The 17,160-nt window shown below is 39.2% G+C and overlaps 2 protein-coding genes across 3 annotated transcripts; both read left to right on the forward strand.

The window, feature by feature from the left end:
• Nucleotides 1–208: 208 nt before the first annotated feature.
• Nucleotides 209–9,796, forward strand: LOC306831670 (LIM domain kinase 1-like). The gene is made up of 15 exons (XM_079355872.1): nucleotides 209–407; nucleotides 2,905–3,043; nucleotides 3,667–3,776; nucleotides 3,939–4,112; nucleotides 4,498–4,603; nucleotides 4,734–5,005; nucleotides 5,082–5,271; nucleotides 5,376–5,462; nucleotides 5,920–6,051; nucleotides 6,127–6,186; nucleotides 6,279–6,344; nucleotides 6,984–7,170; nucleotides 7,786–7,841; nucleotides 7,979–8,133; nucleotides 8,394–9,796. Exons 1-15 carry the CDS (start codon nucleotides 364–366, stop codon nucleotides 8,992–8,994), a joined length of 2,379 nt encoding a protein of 792 aa, XP_079211998.1. The 5' UTR covers nucleotides 209–363; the 3' UTR covers nucleotides 8,995–9,796.
• A 795-nt stretch (nucleotides 9,797–10,591) lies between these two features.
• On the forward strand, nucleotides 10,592–16,379 carry LOC306831672 (septin-5-like). 2 transcript variants are annotated; one of them, XM_079355874.1, is made up of 13 exons: nucleotides 10,592–11,048; nucleotides 11,512–11,534; nucleotides 12,558–12,938; nucleotides 13,022–13,118; nucleotides 13,283–13,369; nucleotides 13,555–13,678; nucleotides 14,252–14,386; nucleotides 14,502–14,619; nucleotides 14,838–14,939; nucleotides 15,029–15,125; nucleotides 15,233–15,395; nucleotides 15,821–15,923; nucleotides 16,010–16,379. In XM_079355874.1, the coding sequence occupies exons 1-13, from the start codon at nucleotides 11,003–11,005 to the stop codon at nucleotides 16,076–16,078; spliced, it is 1,545 nt and encodes a 514-aa protein (XP_079212000.1). In that variant the 5' UTR covers nucleotides 10,592–11,002; the 3' UTR covers nucleotides 16,079–16,379. The 2 variants fall into 2 exon arrangements, with proteins under 2 accessions (XP_079212000.1, XP_079212001.1); XM_079355875.1 differs by lacking the exon at nucleotides 11,512–11,534 and having other exon boundaries at nucleotides 10,593–11,048.
• Nucleotides 16,380–17,160: the final 781 nt, after the last annotated feature.

Here is a 17,160-nt window from a genome sequence, read left to right on the forward strand (position 1 = left end):
TATCTTGCAGAGTTCTACATATTAGAGGTAACAGGAGAAGGTCCATGGTGCAGAACTGCTATACTGAGATTGGTCCATTTCTGGGCAGCCAGTAGAGGGAGACTGGTCAGCTGGTGTCAGTGGTTTGGAAGTTTTTCTCACACAGCAACTCTGCACATTAGAGACAGAACTCATATGAACAGGAAGTCTGTGAGTGAGTGAGAGAAGGGGTTAGAGAGAGAGAGAGGGAGAGGAGAGGGGGCAGAAAAAAAGACTACGCCTGTAGTACATGTAAGATCTGTTTATGAGCGCATGCAGCCAATAAGCTCTGTACTTATCTGGGTGGAGTGTTTCAGTCGTCTTTAAGTGAAGTAAAGGAGCAGAATGTCACGACGGGACCAGAGGTTTCGGAGGGGAATGAAAGGAAGGTAAGAGCAACGGTCATTAGCTGGTGATGATATATGTTTGTTTGAGTGACAGTGACTGAAAGTGAAAGAAAGAGAACTCAAGTGAACTGTGGCTCAACATTTTCTTTACTTCCTCAAAAAGAGCCCTTAAACTACAAACAGAGTCTTTCTACTTTCACATAAACTATCTGTATGTGTGGATTAGTTTATATCATCAAAACAATAACAGGAACAAATATGGCCCTGGAAGCTTTTTACAACACTTATTATTTTTATGGGTGGCTATTTGCTATATATTCAACAACTACTATTTCAAAAGTCTACGCAAAAAATGTCCAACAATTTATATTGAAACCCTCAGCATATTAAGACCACAACTGAGACGATATCTTTAAATTAGCATTGAAATGAACAACACAATACCATTTGAAAGTAAAAGTTTCTGTTTAAGAGCTTCTTTTTCCAAAAGGAAACTCAGCAGGACAACGGAGAGAACAGGGAGAAAACCATGGAAGGAAAATACGTCATCCGATTCTTAACATTTGACATGGGTAAAATGTTCAGACATCACGTTTGTTTCATCCTCAGCAGGTGCCGTTAGGTCCCCAGTGTTTCTGCATGTGACACAGCAAGACAACTTAGAAAAGAAAGGATGTTCATGGTTGAAAAAAAGGGCTCATGAGGGATATACTCTAAATGTGAGGACATTTGTGGGAGAAGGAAACAGAAAGAGAATAATTATTCTGGATGCTTTTCCTACAGCTGATTCCAGGGTTTTCTATAAAAACAGATGTTAAAGTGGAGTCACAGATGTGAAGCTGCAAGGTTCGACATCCTTTGCCAGCAGCACAAAGACAGGAGGTCGAAAATAAAACTGCAGCTGCCTGATAGTTTTCTTCCTTAATTATTTCATCAGCAAATGACTACTGGAATGTCTAACATATCCCTTATACAGTATTTCACTATAGTGTGATCTACACGTATTTGCATGGACTACAGATTCCTGTCAGTGGCATAATGATTCATATCAGTATTTGCATTTTATCACTTGGAAAGATTTTTTGTTTACATACCCAACAACAGCAAGAGATGTCTTTGGAGTCAATTAGAAAACAAACAAACAAACAGGGTAACCTCTGCCAAGTCCCATAGCAAAAACACCACTACTCCTGATGTGTACCAAAATCAAATAAAAAGTGGGATATTTACAACAACTTCCATCATGTAACAATATTAAGAAAGGCACATATGACATAATGTATTGTTTCCTCAGTATAATGTCATTGGGAAGTTTTGTCATTTAAACCTTATTCTTAATCCTTAGGCAACCTTTTCATGCCCCATTGTAAGAACAGCATGGCATTTACAGCTGTGAGCGAGAACACATGGAACAGTACTCTCTCCAGGAAGTCACCTCCCACTCTGGCTGTGGTGTCAGAGAGATAAGGAAGCAGCTTTTATTTTACATTTGTAATATCCTGCAGCCAGTCTAATACAGGATGCATGCAGGATGAGCATTTCTGTGTAAAGGTTTTAAAAAAAACTGTCAGTGAACATGCAAAAAAAGGAGTGGCTTTTTCAACGGTAACTGTTGCAATCTGCAGACTTTGTTTACTTCTCTTTTGTGATCTGAGTTGGCTTGCCTGGAGGAAACATTAAGTTAGAACACTTTTGTGATAACATGTGACTGACCATTGGGCCTACATGAGTTAATTTTCCCTTAAGAAGTAGTTTGAATGGCTTTCTATCAGAGCAGCTCAGGATCTTTAATGCCTCTTTTCAAAGCCATAAATAAAGAGAAGTGTATTTCCTCCAGGGGACGTGCTAGAGAAACACCAGCTGACTGATCTGTTCTCAGCTTCAACATCGTGACTAAAAAAAGCATCAGACTGGGTCAACCGTGTCAAGGAAGGAAGAGAGTTGGTATCAGTGACCGAAATGCCAGAGGTGTAGTTCCACCAGGATCTGCTGATATTCTACACTTAATGAGAGATATTTTTGACGTCACAAAGTCTGCCTCAACATGATTTTGATTTATTTCAATTCTGGGGCCTAAGATTTAAATGAGGTAAATGAGGTATCATGTCACCAAATTGACACGATCATTTCTTTTCTATGAACTAAGATCTTAAAGTCTTACTTTAGAGCTGTATCTACTGTTGGATGGATATGTACATTTACAAAAAAATGTGTTTGCTGTTGGACTTAGATTTTAAAGATGATGACATGGACTTTTTCATTTTAATGAATGGCATTTTTGGCATAATTGAACAAAAACAGTCAACATTGAGAACAATCATTAATGGAAGTGTTCTACCTGACCCCTTGTGTGATGATCTGGCAGGTCAATTTTCCTTGTCTCACATGTTCGGTAACTAATTAGGCTCACGTTACTTTGCTCAAACAACCTTGTGACATATCTATCGTCTTACAATTTGAACATAACCTACATTTTCTAAGTTCATCTCACAACCGTCTCACTATTTCACTCTCTTTCCCCTTCCTCTCATCTCTTTAGATGTTGTGAGTGTAGCTGCATCCTGTCCCACTGGTACTATGAAAAAGAGGGGCAGCTTTACTGTAAGAAGCACTACTGGGCCCGTTATGGAGAGCACTGCCACGGCTGCAAGGAGAGCATTACAACTGGACTCATTATGGTAAACTTAATAATTAGGTCAAAGAAATACAAAATCTGTCCTTGCTACCTTAAATAGCGCTGTGAATAAGAGGAGAATTAATGATGAGGGCTTGCCCTTCGGTGGGATTTGCTGGTTTCAGTAGAAGAAATCACGCCACACAGTTAAAGAACCAAAACACTATTTCTGGCAAGTCGCCATAGTAGATCCATTCTGTATATACGTAAGCTCACTTGCTCCAAAACATTTTAACTCTGACAGAAACAGATTGATTGATAGTGGGGGAGGAGCTCGTTTTAAAAATAGCTGCTTTATTGATCATTTAAAGTGACCAAACAGATATCCAACATGTTACATTATGGTGGGAGGTATGAATAACAGTCTCTGCTTGAACAAAATATACTGAATCTCAGCATGCAACACCAACTACACAAAGGTTGAAAGCCTTCCTGTGTCTTGGTTTCCTCCTGCTATGAGACAAAATGCTTATTTTCTTTTAACTCTAAAAAGGATATCCTTTAAAAACATCCTGATTCTGCAGGAATTGGTTGCAGGAATGCAGAAATATTATCTTGTAAAAAAAAACAATACAATTCTCTTTTCCCTTCATTATCTTTTACAACAAAGTCTCCTTGTACAAACAGGTTGCTGGAGAGCAGAAGTACCACCCTGAATGCTTCACTTGTGTGAGCTGTGAAATGTTCATCGGTGATGGAGACACCTACACACTTGTGGAACGCACAAAACTTTACTGGTAAGTTAAAGCTGAAAGGAAAACATTTCAGCAATCGATCTTTACAACTAGATGTGTGGCTGAAACATTAATGGAACTGAAAAGTCAACTATTCATTTTTAAAAATGATTTTTGCTTTGGAAAAACGTCTTTATTTTCTTTGAAACTCTGCCTATTCTGCAGTGGTCACTGTTTCAGTCAGGGGATAGTACCAACTACAAGGTCAGCTTCTCCACTCAGCAAGAGTCCCCACATGGTGGCCCTGGTGTCTTTCCCTCCCCATGAAGGTGGCCGAGGAGGCTTGGCTTTAACTACAGACGCCAGCCAAGAGAAGGGTCTTCTTGTCACGGTGACAGGGTGAGTCTCTGAATGTAGGACATAACAAAGTGAGAGATTTACATTCAGGTACAACTTTACCCCAAAAATAGTTCTCTAATAGTTAACAGGATGCAACTCCACTGCAGCTTTTACAGTTATGGTGCCATTTGATAATCCAGTCAATAAAACAGAACATGCTTCAGAATGTCCTATTTTATTGACTGGTTTATTATTAAATGCTTTCTGACCTGTTAATCAGAAGGCACATCAAAGCCTATCTACCTCTTGTTCAACATCATCACTTTCACTTGGGCTTTACAAATTGGTACCAGCCAGAATGCTAAACTTAAGTGTTGAAAACAGAAGGCCTCAATACCAGTGGATCATTTCCTAAACTCAATCACTCAATGTTATTCTTCCTCAGGTTAGACACATCTTTGCTCAGCCCTGACCTGCTGTCCTCTATACACACGGGCGACCGAGTATTAGAGATCAACGGTATACCTGTCAGCAACATTTCAAGAGAAGAAGTGAGCCTCAAGCAGTCCTTCATTTCAGCAATAAAACACAGCTAAATGAGAAGCAGTTGAACATCCTTGCATTGAGAGAGACAATTAATTGCAAAGTCACTTAAAGGCAACATTATATCTCCTTCTCTAGATCCACTTTGTTATTCAGGACACAAGCAGACCGCTGCAGCTGACTATTGAGCACAACCCACATTCAAATGACAGCCTACTTCCCTTAAACAATGCCAAGGAAGATGTCCCCTGCCTTGACCCCTGTGTCCACAACAAACTCAATTCAGCCCACAAACTTCCGAGTCTCGAGGAAGAACCAAGTCAAGAGGGGGAGACGAATGAACCAAGCAACATGAGCCTCTCCCTGCCTCAGCAACAAGGGCCAAGGGGAATACGATCCAGACATATTCAGTAAGTGCTGACTCTTGTTTGACACGTGTTCATTCTTCTCTTTCCTTGTTCTTCAGGTGTATATTTTCTTCCACAGGCGCAGCTGTAGTATAGATAAATGTCCATTGTCCCCTGGAGCACTGTCACCTTTATCTAATAGAAGGGACATGATTCGCTCAGAGTCTCTTCGAGTAGACGTTGGAGATCGGACCCATCGCATCTTCAGACCTTCAGACCTCATCCCTGGAGAAGTACTAGGAAAAGGCTTCTTTGGACAGGCTGTCAAGGTACTGAAAAAAACAATTTTCATCACATTTTCGGCCTCATGGTTACGCTGACATAACTGTCAGTTTTTCATCATCATATTATTAAACTATTGCTGTTAATAAAGGTAACGCATCAGGAGACAGGGGAGGTGATGGTGATGAAAGAGTTGATACGGTTTGACGAAGAGACACACAAGACTTTCTTAAAGGAGGTAAGACCACAAGATTTATTCAAGTTAGACATACTCCCATTCTTATATTTACCAAACTTACTAGGTCATTGTTACAAAGAATAAGATAGCCAAACTTTACATTAAATCTAATGGATCAAAGTTAACTCTACACTAGCCTGCCTTTGTGTTTAGTTATGACTTGGTACTATATTACACACTTATAATACCACAACGCTTAGGACCAACAAAATTTTATTTTGAGTCTTTCTTTTTCCTATCTTTGAAAATAATAATCAGTTGGTGTCAATTGATTTCAAGTTGTAACAATTGGTACAACCACTACTCCTTTTCCAGATGATTTTCAGGCAAATATGTTAAACTACAGATAACATAATTGAATCAATAATGTTCCTTAGAAGGTTTTAAACCACACCAACTAATTGAGCATGTTTTATTTTGCTATAATGGCATGAGGCAATATTTCTTGTCAATTTAGGTGAAGGTGATGCGCTGCCTGGACCATCCAAACGTTCTCAAGTTCATTGGATTATTTTATAAAGATAAACGAATCAACTTCGTCTCTGAATACATCAAGGGAGGAACTCTCAGAGAGACCATCATTAAAATGGTAAGTTAAATAGGCTTTTTATGTTTCTCTGTGAGAAATGTCAAGGTAGACTGAGGTAGCGTTTTATTGTTGTAGGACAAGGAGTTTCCCTGGGGAACTAGAGTGGGTTTTGCCAAAGACATCGCAGCTGGAATGGTAAGTCTTTTGGAGAATTGTCTTAAATCCAAGGGGGACTTAAAAAATTATCCAGTATTTACCCTAACATATATAATATCTCTCCTTTTAAGGCCTATCTACACTCCATGAATGTTATCCATCGAGATCTTAACTCGCACAACTGCCTGGTCAAAGAGGTAAGATCTTATTGTCATAATACACATCAGAAAACATCAGTTATATATATATATATATATATATATATATATGTATGTATGTATGTATGTATGTATGTGCGTGTGTGTGTGTGTGTGTGTGTGTATATATATATTTATATGTATATTATACAATCATCTAAATTTACAATGAACAATAATATGATAATATATTAATTTAACTGATTAGATTTCCATACAAAGGAACTGTTGTGAACAAACAAGAGGAGTTTACTTTTATGTATCTAGCCTGTAGTAGACAATATTCCAAATTGCTAAAATAATTGGATTAATTTAAATCTATCAAACCTTTAAAATGTCCTTTGTAAGGTTTTAAAGATTCATGTAGAAAACTGGTATCATGACCCTCAATTTAGTCTGTGTAATTCTGAAACAGTTTCATTTTTTTTTTTAATGTTGTTGTCTTACGTTCTTTCACATGAAACACATCTATAGATGGAGCTTAGAGCTCCACTTAAAATTATTCAAAGTCATCAAACTGTATAGTTCGAACTGACATTATTATTATTTTTTCACATCCATAACTGATTAAAAACCAGCCAAGGAAGACTCAAATGAATCAGTAGGTGCTCATATTTCCTTCTATCTCTCCATATTAAGAACCAGACTGTGGTTGTGGCAGATTTTGGACTAGCCAGGCTGGTGATGGAGGACAGAAATCAGAGCCAAATATCTTCTCTGGAAAGGCCTGGAAAAGGGACCCTGACAGAGCTCCGCAGGCCTGACCGGAGAAAACGGTACACTGTGGTAGGAAACCCCTACTGGATGGCTCCTGAGATGATCAATGGTGAGGATAGAAGGTCTTAAGCAACCAGTTAAAGGCATGGCCTTTTAAATTAAAAGTAAAAGAGTATGAAAGTCACCTCCCAGTGTTGGAGTAGTATCAGCTGTCAATTAAAAACATGAAGCTGCTGTAAAGTTTATTAATGTCTGAACCTAGCCAATCACAGTAATGTATCTGCAGCCTACATCAATATCCAGCCATGTCAACAAGATATATGATAGGCTATGATGGTGGCTATGCCAAGAAAAGCAAAAAACATAATATTTCCACCAAGAGGAATAGAGGTTTTTAATGACTGTTAAGCGCAAGGGGAAAACTAAGAACTGGAAAGGTTGACACACTCTACACAAGACTTAAAAACCAATATCTATTCAGGCAAACTCGACAATGAAAGCCTTTTTGGACCTGATTGGACAGATGACATGGTAGTGAGGGTCCTTTACGACACTCGGTTCCAAAATGTGAGCTTTTGTTATTGATCAAATTTTAGAATAAATGTAAACACTGTGATGGAAGTAGTTCTCAGATTAAAAAGGTTGGAGTAATATGTAAATACTGTGAACACAGGATCTCTGAATGTGGTTAACAATTTTCCATCATTCCCTCTGCACCTCTTAGGGAAAAGTTATGATGAACGAGTGGACGTCTTTTCATTTGGTATAATGATGTGTGAGGTAAGAACATTCGGAGGAATTTCTTATCTAGATTGCGTTGTCAAAACAATTTAGTTCCTAGTATGAAACAATGTCACACATGCCTTTTTTATTAAGTATCTTGTGCATTTTAAAGCTAAATTTGCTATTTCTTTTAGATAATAGGTAGAGTGAGTGCAGACCCAGATGACCTTCCCCGGTCAAATGACTTTGGCCTAAATGTAGCAGATTTTCTACAGCAGTACCCTCCACAGTGCCCATCAGCTTTCCTGCCGCTGGCTGTCCTCTGCTGTGACATGGATGCTGATAAACGGTATCAGTGTACACACCCTACTGCAGACCTTACTATGAGCTATTAGAAAATTATTCTCGATTCAAGTGAGATCAAGTACCTCTGTGGAGTTAATGGACAGTGAACTGCCTAAATTGTGAATACTGTACTTAGCAATGCATTATGCAAACAAGCTGAATTGATACAGTGCAGAATAGTATACAGAATAAAGTCAATTTGTTACTGCAATAGGGCATATTGGGCCCTTCAGCCACTAACCATTACAATTATTTGTCTTTCAGTCCGTCTTTTTCGAAGCTGGAGGAATGGCTTGGGAACTTTCTGATGCACCTAGACATCGGTCTACCTCTGCTATCGGAATTTGAGCAACTGCGCAGAGTCTTCTGGAACAATCATAACCAGTCAAAGCACTTACACAACCAGAATATGTCTATTGACTCTCGTGAAAAAAAGTACTGTTCCGGGACACAAACAACGAGTCCAGACACCAAGGGTTGTTCAGAAAGTGCAATCAATCACACAGAGTTTAACAACCAAGCTCAGAGTGACAAAAGTCGCACATTTGAAAGCCATATGGACAAAGAGCTTCCCACACAGGACAACAGTGATAAAAGAACTGAGAACAAACAATTTTGTTTAGGCAAGGAATGTGAAGAACAATCACAAGACGAAACTCAGTTTTGCAAATCTTCAAGGATAGACTCGAGCAAAAATGGGTTTGAAACGTGTAAACACAATCACTCCTTGGAACAACCAAATGCCAAGCATGAGCCCTCAAAACCAGAGCAGGCCAACAAGTCGCTGCTGGATCAGTCTAACAGGCCCAGGAGAGTATGCAAAGTTCTGTGGGACAGCTCTACAGAGGACAACTCTTTTCTCTGACTGTTGAATGTGATGGAAAATACAGGAACATTCTGAAAAGGACAAGTTTAAGGGAGAAAACACTTTGTGAAGACATTTCACATTTCACACTGGAAGATCCTGTTATCCCGTTATTTTGCTGATTGAGGACTACTGCGTCTTTCGTAAATATTTTGTGCACTACTTTAACAACTGCCTTGCACATTAAATATGCCTCCTATTATTCTGTTAACAAGTATTTATGCGGTTTCAACCATGGCCATACTAGAGCTTAACTGATGCTTAAATTAGTAAATGGTCATACAAACATTGTATTATTGAAATTGGAGACATATTGGCTGGAATGTAATTTTGATAAGGATTTCTAAACAGCATTCATATTTGCCAACAAGCTGAAACAAATCCTTGTCATTCTAAAATCTACTCAAATTTGGCTTTATAGTCAGACAACATGATGATTTAAATCATCTATGATAAGGCAAAACTGGCCTGCTAATTTTTCAGTTATGCGCTCTGTGTCACCTCTGTAAACAAGCTGTGAAACACATCACACTCTATACTTTAAGCTAAGATGCAAGGGTCCGTTATTTATCAGGATGTATTTACTGTCATTTTTTGCAGACCATAAACAGCAGTGTTTTCTGGAAGCTATTTATGATACAGCGAGACAGCAGTGGTATAATATTTATTTTGGACAACAACTCAAAAGGAATACTCCAAGGAAAGCTGGGTAACAATGGACTAAGTTTTAGTCCCTCACATGTTGTAGAATTGTAGCTTGTTTTTGTGTTTTTTTTTTAATCATAAAAGTAGCTCTCGTCAACTTCTTGAAGAGTGTGTGCCTTTTATCTTCTAACATAACAAAATATGATAGTTAGCTTGAATATAAAAATGTATAGGCTAACTATAAACCAGCTTCTAAAATGTGTTTTAGCCATAGACTGTAACACGTCTCCTCCGTCAACATTTGTGGCCAAATCAAGCAAAAACTCTGTTTTTGGCAAAATATGGGAACAAAAAATAAGCTAATTTAAACGCTACATACGCTAGCCATTTGCCTTAGCTCCTTGCCATTTTTTTTATTTTATATTTTTACAGTAACACACCTGATGTAACAAGTGTCATACAAAACAAAAGCTAAAGTTAAGCCTGGCTCACAATGCTTTAAAATCCTTCCCAATTTTGAATTCGGGTACACATAAGGACAATCTTAACAAAAAATGATTCTCCATAGCCAATTCTCAATCATTACTAGGTTTAAGTGTTTGAGATTTCTTGGTTTATTTGGATGAATATCCAATTGGCCAAATAGATCCAAATTATAGGGCACACCTATTTTAACTTGTTTAAAGAAATACAAAGAATTAACTTCTTTAGGGCTCCTTATTTTGCGATTCCCACATAAACAGAGGGGCGTGTTTCAACTAAAAGGTCAATGGTTTCAAACTCAAAAATCCATCTCAAAAGTGAGTCTTGCACACTGAACAACATTTTTTATTAAATCTGTTCGACAACCTAGAAATAAAAAAATGCATGAGCAAATATGTTAATACTTGGAAAAAACACACTGTAAAAGGTCTATTTTTAAGTGTTTTAGCCAGAGGTACAGGTTACAAGTAAATGTAGGGGAAGGAGTAGGACGCTTATTGTAGCCTAGGCTCCTATAGAAGAAGGAAGGAGAAGTAGCCAATGCTGGCTGTTGTTGTGTTTATCATCCTGCACTGAAGTAGTAGGTCTATCACTTAGGTTTTCAAGGAATTAAAATCCGCTCTGTCTTGTCTGACACGGTGGTTTGAGACTTAAGACCACGCCAGAGCGGCACGACTCAGCGGACTGAATCCGGAGCTCAGCCTCAGCCCAATGAACTGTCGCGCGCACAAAACTAACGCATACATGATATAGCTGACCACATTTAATGAGTTCTTATAGGCCTGTAGTTTGGTCTGTCTGTCATTATCACTTACACTGCAGTTGATCCAATTTCTGCTTTTGGTCTGTGGAAAGCTTGAAGAGCCGTGTTTGCTGTGTAATGGAGCACATGTCCTCTCCGGTCAGATTCCGCAGCAACAAGAAAGGTAACGTTTCGATAATAACTCATCACACCTGTATTTATACACAAAGGTTTTAGGTCCATTGAAATTGAGTTTGTCGTATTATGGCGTAAAGAATATTACAGAAGGCACCATGTTTTGTTATGCCATTTTGTTTGAAACTGTGACAGTTTAATTGTTATAATTGACCTTTGCTTATAATTTATTGTCAATGCAGACCTTTTTAGGTTTGCTTTAGGAAATGCGTTGCTGTAGCCATTCGTTTTAACTTTATTTAAGTGCTGTATTTTAGTGCTGAAGGCTTGTTTATTGTTATCCAAAGGGAAATAATAGGGCAGCTTTTTTAAAAAAGCCTAACATTTACTTCACAATGACAAATCTAAAAATGCCCGTTGTCAAGCCTAAGCTTTTACGACAAGTGTTAATGTATTTGTATTTCCTATTTCATGAAATTATATTTTCTGTTTTGTTCTCTTTGTTCAAAAAGCTGCGACTTTCTCAGAAAAGGAGGTAGGACAAGTTTGTAGATGACTATTTAATTGTTCTTTATAGTTTGAGTCTTGATAGTGTATGTTTTTGTATGTGTTTGTTGAAGAGTTAAATCTCCAATCCCTAACCCTGCCACAGCATTAGAAGCTGGGTTAAGCCTTCTGCAAAGCTTCATGGGTAATGAGAGCTGACAGGTACAGGGATGTCAGGCAAACACAGAGGACTTTGTTGTTCTGCTTCTGACTGGGTTAGCACGGTGATTTTAGATAGACTGGATTTAGTTTATTCCAAATGAATTAAAAACTATTTCTCTCCTCTAGTTAGTTTATCTAGTTAGTTTTTAGCAACCCCAACATCTTAAAGACTGTTGTTACTCTGCCTGGACAGATGGACTAGGGACTCAGTAATTGTATAATGAGATCACAGGTCAGGGATAATCAGTAAAGAAAGAGTAGAGTAAGTCACTGCTACAAAACACACGCTCATCAGGTCATCTACTCGGAGAGCGTGGCCCTGTCTGAGGTCACCAGCAGCCACTGTTTTTTCTTCTCCTCCTGCAGTGTTATCAAAGTGACACATCAACAATCAATTCTTAATACTTCAAAACCATATTATGTGACAACCACTTGAAGAGAAAAATAGGCGGACAACTGAAGCAACATAGTTTCTACTGAAGGGTTTGACATTTCTTAGACATGCCATGTAAAACCTCCCCTTTGTGTCTCCTAAAGTAAATCTTCAGCCAATCAAAAAAGGATAATAAATGTTTGATTAAAGAACCTAAAAAAGCTTTACTGAACATTTTTGTCTCTTAATAATATGATTGTCAATTTTTTCTTTTAGTCCTGCCTAAATGTTCTTTCTTTCTCTCATATATACATGCAGTTTATCTAATTAGTCTTTTATTACTCTAACCTTTCACTAACAAAATAATGCCATCAGTTCAGCAAACTGATAAGAAAATGTGAAAGTTAGAAAAACAGTTCAAACTCTTGACCCATCTGATTGTCCATATGTGAAACAAATGTTTTTATCTGGTCCCAGTTTTCGAGCCTGTCCATTGAAGACCAGGAAGACACTCAGTTTCCTTTCGCCATGAGGGATCTGCCGCCTGTCTGTCAGCCTGGTGAACTGCACCAAACATCAGCACCCATCGATTCTGAGGCAGAGGAAACTGGGATGGGAACCAACGGGAGGATCCCTAGCCTACCTGGGACTCCCTCCACCCCCCACCCGATCCCTTCTCACTCTGCTGGCTCTCCAACGGTCCCTCCCAGACCAAATCGCATGGGAGTAAACACAGAGTTTCATCCACCGCCGCTGAGGCGACAGGTCGTCACTCAGGTGTCTCTTGACTCGCCACTAAGCCCGGCCTCTCGACCACGAAGCCCCTGGGGACACTTTGCTCCTTACGACTCTCCAGAGGTTTGTTTCTGTTCGCCTTGGTCATTCTCCTGAAGTAATAATATTTACATTCGATCATGATCTGTTTGTGTTTTTTCCTGCAGGATCAGGACAAGGAATATGTGGGGTTTGCCACATTGCCAAATCAGGTTCACAGAAAGACAGTAAAGAAAGGTTTCACGTTCACGCTCATGGTGGTAGGTGAGTCCTGCTTACTGGGATACTTCAACAGGTTTGAGTGAGACAGTCATCATAACCAGTCTTTCATAAGTGGGACTGTGCTGCAGGCGAGAGTCTTTTTTTTTAATAAAATAAACTTCAACTTCAGTTAATGATTATTTGGCCTGTTGTGTTTCTCTCTGTAGGGGAGTCTGGCCTCGGTAAATCGACACTTATCAACAGTTTGTTCCTCACTGACCTCAACAAAGACAGAAAGGTTCCCAATGCACAAGGTAATATTGCATGCACTGTTAACTAAGATTTGGCTTGTTTAAATTAAGCAGGGGCCTTGTTGGAATGACATTACTTTTCTGGTGTACAATAAGATGCTTCTGTCACATTCTAATCTGCATAAGAGCACACTGTTAACCCATTAGCTGTGTAGCTTTAGTAACTTTTCTCACGCATGTGTCTGCAGAGCGGATCGATCAAACGGTCGACATTGTCAAACACACTGTGGGCATTGAGGAGAAAGGTATCAAGTTGAGACTCTCCATCATAGACACACCAGGGTTCGGAGATGCCATCAACAATACAGAGAGGTGAAGTCATTATTGCGCTCCTGAATCTGAGTCCCTCCACTTTCAAACCTGCTTAATCCAGATGTGACGCAGTGGAGTCTGAACTGCAGCTGTATCAGACAATGATTTCACATATGCACACAACGGATTCATACACATTTCTGCAGTTCTTTTCTATTAGTTTGTTTATGCTATGAACACATCCAATAACATGTAGCATTGATATAAAGGGAAAAAACTGGTAGACTTTGTAAACATTAGTGACTTCCGCAAGTGTTCTTTGATGTCATGTCTCGCCTCCCTACCCAGCAACCCCTCTGTCGAGCAGGAAATATCTCCCACTGTGAGTAACGCGTGAAATAAAAGCTCAATATGATCTTAGGCCGTCCTCAAATTTCTCGAAATGTTCAGGAGTGCATGTGTGTATGTGTGTAAAGCTTTTGTTGAAAGTTAACACATACACTGACTCCAGCATCATGGATTCAATCTTCAACTGATTCTATCTGAAGTCCAGTGAACATGCTCGTGTCACAAGTGTCAATTTGACTGCAAGGATGTTGTTTTAGTCACACAGATTGTATGTGTGTGCACCAGCTGGAAGCCGATAGAAGACTACATCGACCAGCAGTTTGAACAGTACTTCAGAGATGAGAGCGGGTTGAACAGAAGAAACATCCAGGACAACCGAGTGCACTGCTGCCTCTACTTTATCTCTCCCTTTGGCCACGGGTACACTGACAACATGTTCTACTTCTATGCAGGAAGCTTTAGAGCTTCATCTAGAATTTGTTCAATACATATTGAGCCCATTTTTTATTACGTGTGTTTGTTTGTTTTCCATTAGTCTTCGACCTCTGGATGTAGAGTGCATGAAAGCTTTGCATGAAAAAGTCAACATAGTTCCCGTATTGGCCAAAGCTGACAGCCTGACACAAGAGGAGGTCTTTAGAAAGAAGATGCAGGTAAGACACAGAAACTTTGTTACCCTGAAGACACGTAGCACAGTTAAGGCAACAGGTTATTTTGGTAAATTTATTGTGATGTTGTTGAATCATTTTAAATAATTATTACATTTTTAATTATTTGACTCAGTATTATGTAGTGCAATTGTCACCAGAGTTCTGTAGAAAAAGTTTTATTTTCCCTCAAACCTGATCCTGAACCTGTTTATGCACCCTAGATCAGAGGGGAGATCAAGCAGTTTGGGATCAACATCTACCAGTTTCCTGACTGCGATTCAGATGAGGATGAAGAGTTTAAGTATCAGGACCAGATACTCAAGGTTCTTCCCCTGACTCAGCCATGGTTAAATTGTGCCTTCTCTTTGGAGTCAGTTTTATTTATAATAGATATCCTTCCATCTTTCTGCAGGGCAGCATCCCATTTGCCGTAATTGGGAGCAACGTTCAGGTGGAGAGTAAAGGTCGGAGGTTCAGAGGTCGTATCTATCCCTGGGGGGCAGTTGAAGGTAAAAAGCACAAATAGACAAACACACCCAGAATGCATTTTTTTTTCTTCTTTGAGGTTTTAAAAAAAAAAAAGTCTGAAAAAAGTCTTGTGTCTTTGCATGTTCAGTAGAGGACCCTGCTCACTCTGACTTCTTGCTGCTGAGGAACATGTTAGTGAGGACGCACATGCAAGACCTGAAAGATGTGACCCGAGAGACCCACTACGAGAACTTCAGAGCTCAGTGCATCCAGAACATGACGCGCATGGTGGTGCAGGAGAGGAAACGCAGGTGGGTGGGGTCAGGATGCACACGGTTGGATTGGTTGATCTATTTCTTTTCTTCTCCAGGAGGAGAATGATTTGTTTTGAAGGAGGGTTGTATGATGTGCTTGTCAATCATAAGTGTATTACATATAGGAGATTCCAGCCAGTATTACACCTATGTGTTATGAAGTAGTGTTCTAACAAATTATCTTGCTGACATTTCTAAATGTAGTGTACGCTAACATAGTCATTTATGAAGTAGTTTTTTCATATAATTTGTTAATTCATGTGTTAAAAAAGACCCTTCTGCACACACCTGTCTCTGACCAGTCTTCAATAAAGGGGACAGGCAGGCCAATACAGTTACTATTGATAAGTACCTTTTACAACTCCACTAAAGAAATCTGAACTATCCATTGAGGATTCTCTTTGTGTTTGTTTGTGTTTTAGTTTGCGTGAGAGGTATCAAGACGCAAGTGAAGCAGATTTCCCTTTGCCGCTCGCTGCCGTTGACACAGAGCAGGAAAGACTCATCTTTGAGAAAGACGAAGAGGTGCGTTTCTTTAACTGCCTCACTCATTCTCTCGTTTCCTCTATTGCGGAGGTAATCACTGCTCCTTCATTTGTGCCCCTTTGCAGCTGAGGAGGATGCAGGAGGTTCTTCAGAGGATTCAGGAGCAGATGCAGCGCAGCCAGAGTGAAGATTGATTCTACAATTATTGCCTGATGAAGACCGATTAGGAGCACCCAGGAAACAGAGGAGGCCCCTTTTTTATACAAAGTCTGAAGAACAAAAGAGGTGGATTTAAAAAGGAACACAGTAACTTGCAGACTAGAGTGCCAAGCAAGCTGATTGGCTCATCCTGTCAGAAGGCCATTTACATCATTGAAGGAATAAAAACTTTGTCCGGTTGCCTAAAAGTTTTTCCCTTATCAAAAATGTTCCCTGATGGAAAAGATTTGTTTAGACGGGTTAAGTTAAGCCTCTTTGGTTAACTCTTTAGTTACGGGGAGTGTTGACACTATGCTTTAGTCTACAAAAATGTGTGCATTTCAGTTACCATTGTTAAGCTTCACCCACATTATAATTATCCTTTAACATTACATGATAGTACGAATGTTTTAGTATGCAAGCCTCATCAAACATTTTCTCCTTCAAGGGTACGGAAAGCACAAGAAAATAATCCAGAGTTTTACTCAATAAAGAAGCACAAGCAGAAAATATTCCAGGAAGGAACAGAGAAAATCACGGGAGATTTGATGTTCATTGTCTGAGTCAGGTGTAACTATCTGACTTTTCAATCTGTTCTCTCGAACATGATGAACATCGCTCAAACTCAGTTAACCCTTTCCTACAAATTGTGTTGAAAACTTGTATTATCTCCTTTTTCCTCTTATTCACCATCAATCCATCCATTGTTTTGTGTACCTTGAATTTTTTTTATATTTAAAAGAATGGAAAGACTCCTTTAACTTGTTATACTTAAATGCTTATTGACAGATCAGTGGTTTCCCTTACAACATGCTTAGGAAGTCTTTATTACGATTGAACACAACACGTGTTTTGTTACACGTCGCCAAAAGAGGCATGGGTTGCAATAGTGACCCTGAACACAACACAGAGTCAGGCTCACTGTTGTGTTCAGGGTCACTCCAGCAGTTCACACTGGCTCACAAGTTGAACTAGTTACAACACAGAAGAACTCTATTTTGTGTTCACCGACCAACGCTTTACTAGTAACCTTCATACTGATGTAACAACTCCCCCTAGGGGTCATAGTTGTGATTTT

This window comes from Symphodus melops, assembly GCF_947650265.1.
Source record: "Symphodus melops genome assembly, chromosome: 11".
Taxonomy (NCBI): domain Eukaryota; kingdom Metazoa; phylum Chordata; class Actinopteri; order Labriformes; family Labridae; genus Symphodus; species Symphodus melops.

Bases quoted from the DNA above. Each gene is read 5' to 3' on its own strand.
- LOC306831670 (XM_079355872.1), top strand. From the start codon at position 364: ATGTCACGACGGGACCAGAGGTTTCGGAGGGGAATGAAAGGAAG. The intron at 408-2,904 runs GTAAGAGCAACG...TCATCTCTTTAG, and splicing joins CGGAGGGGAATGAAAGGAAG to ATGTTGTGAGTGTAGCTGCA. The intron at 6,052-6,126 runs GTAAGTTAAATA...TTATTGTTGTAG, and splicing joins GAGAGACCATCATTAAAATG to GACAAGGAGTTTCCCTGGGG.
- LOC306831672 (XM_079355874.1), top strand. From the start codon at position 11,003: ATGGAGCACATGTCCTCTCCGGTCAGATTCCGCAGCAACAAGAAAG. The intron at 13,679-14,251 runs GTGAAGTCATTA...TGTGTGCACCAG, and splicing joins GCCATCAACAATACAGAGAG to CTGGAAGCCGATAGAAGACT. The intron at 15,924-16,009 runs GTGCGTTTCTTT...GCCCCTTTGCAG, and splicing joins TCTTTGAGAAAGACGAAGAG to CTGAGGAGGATGCAGGAGGT.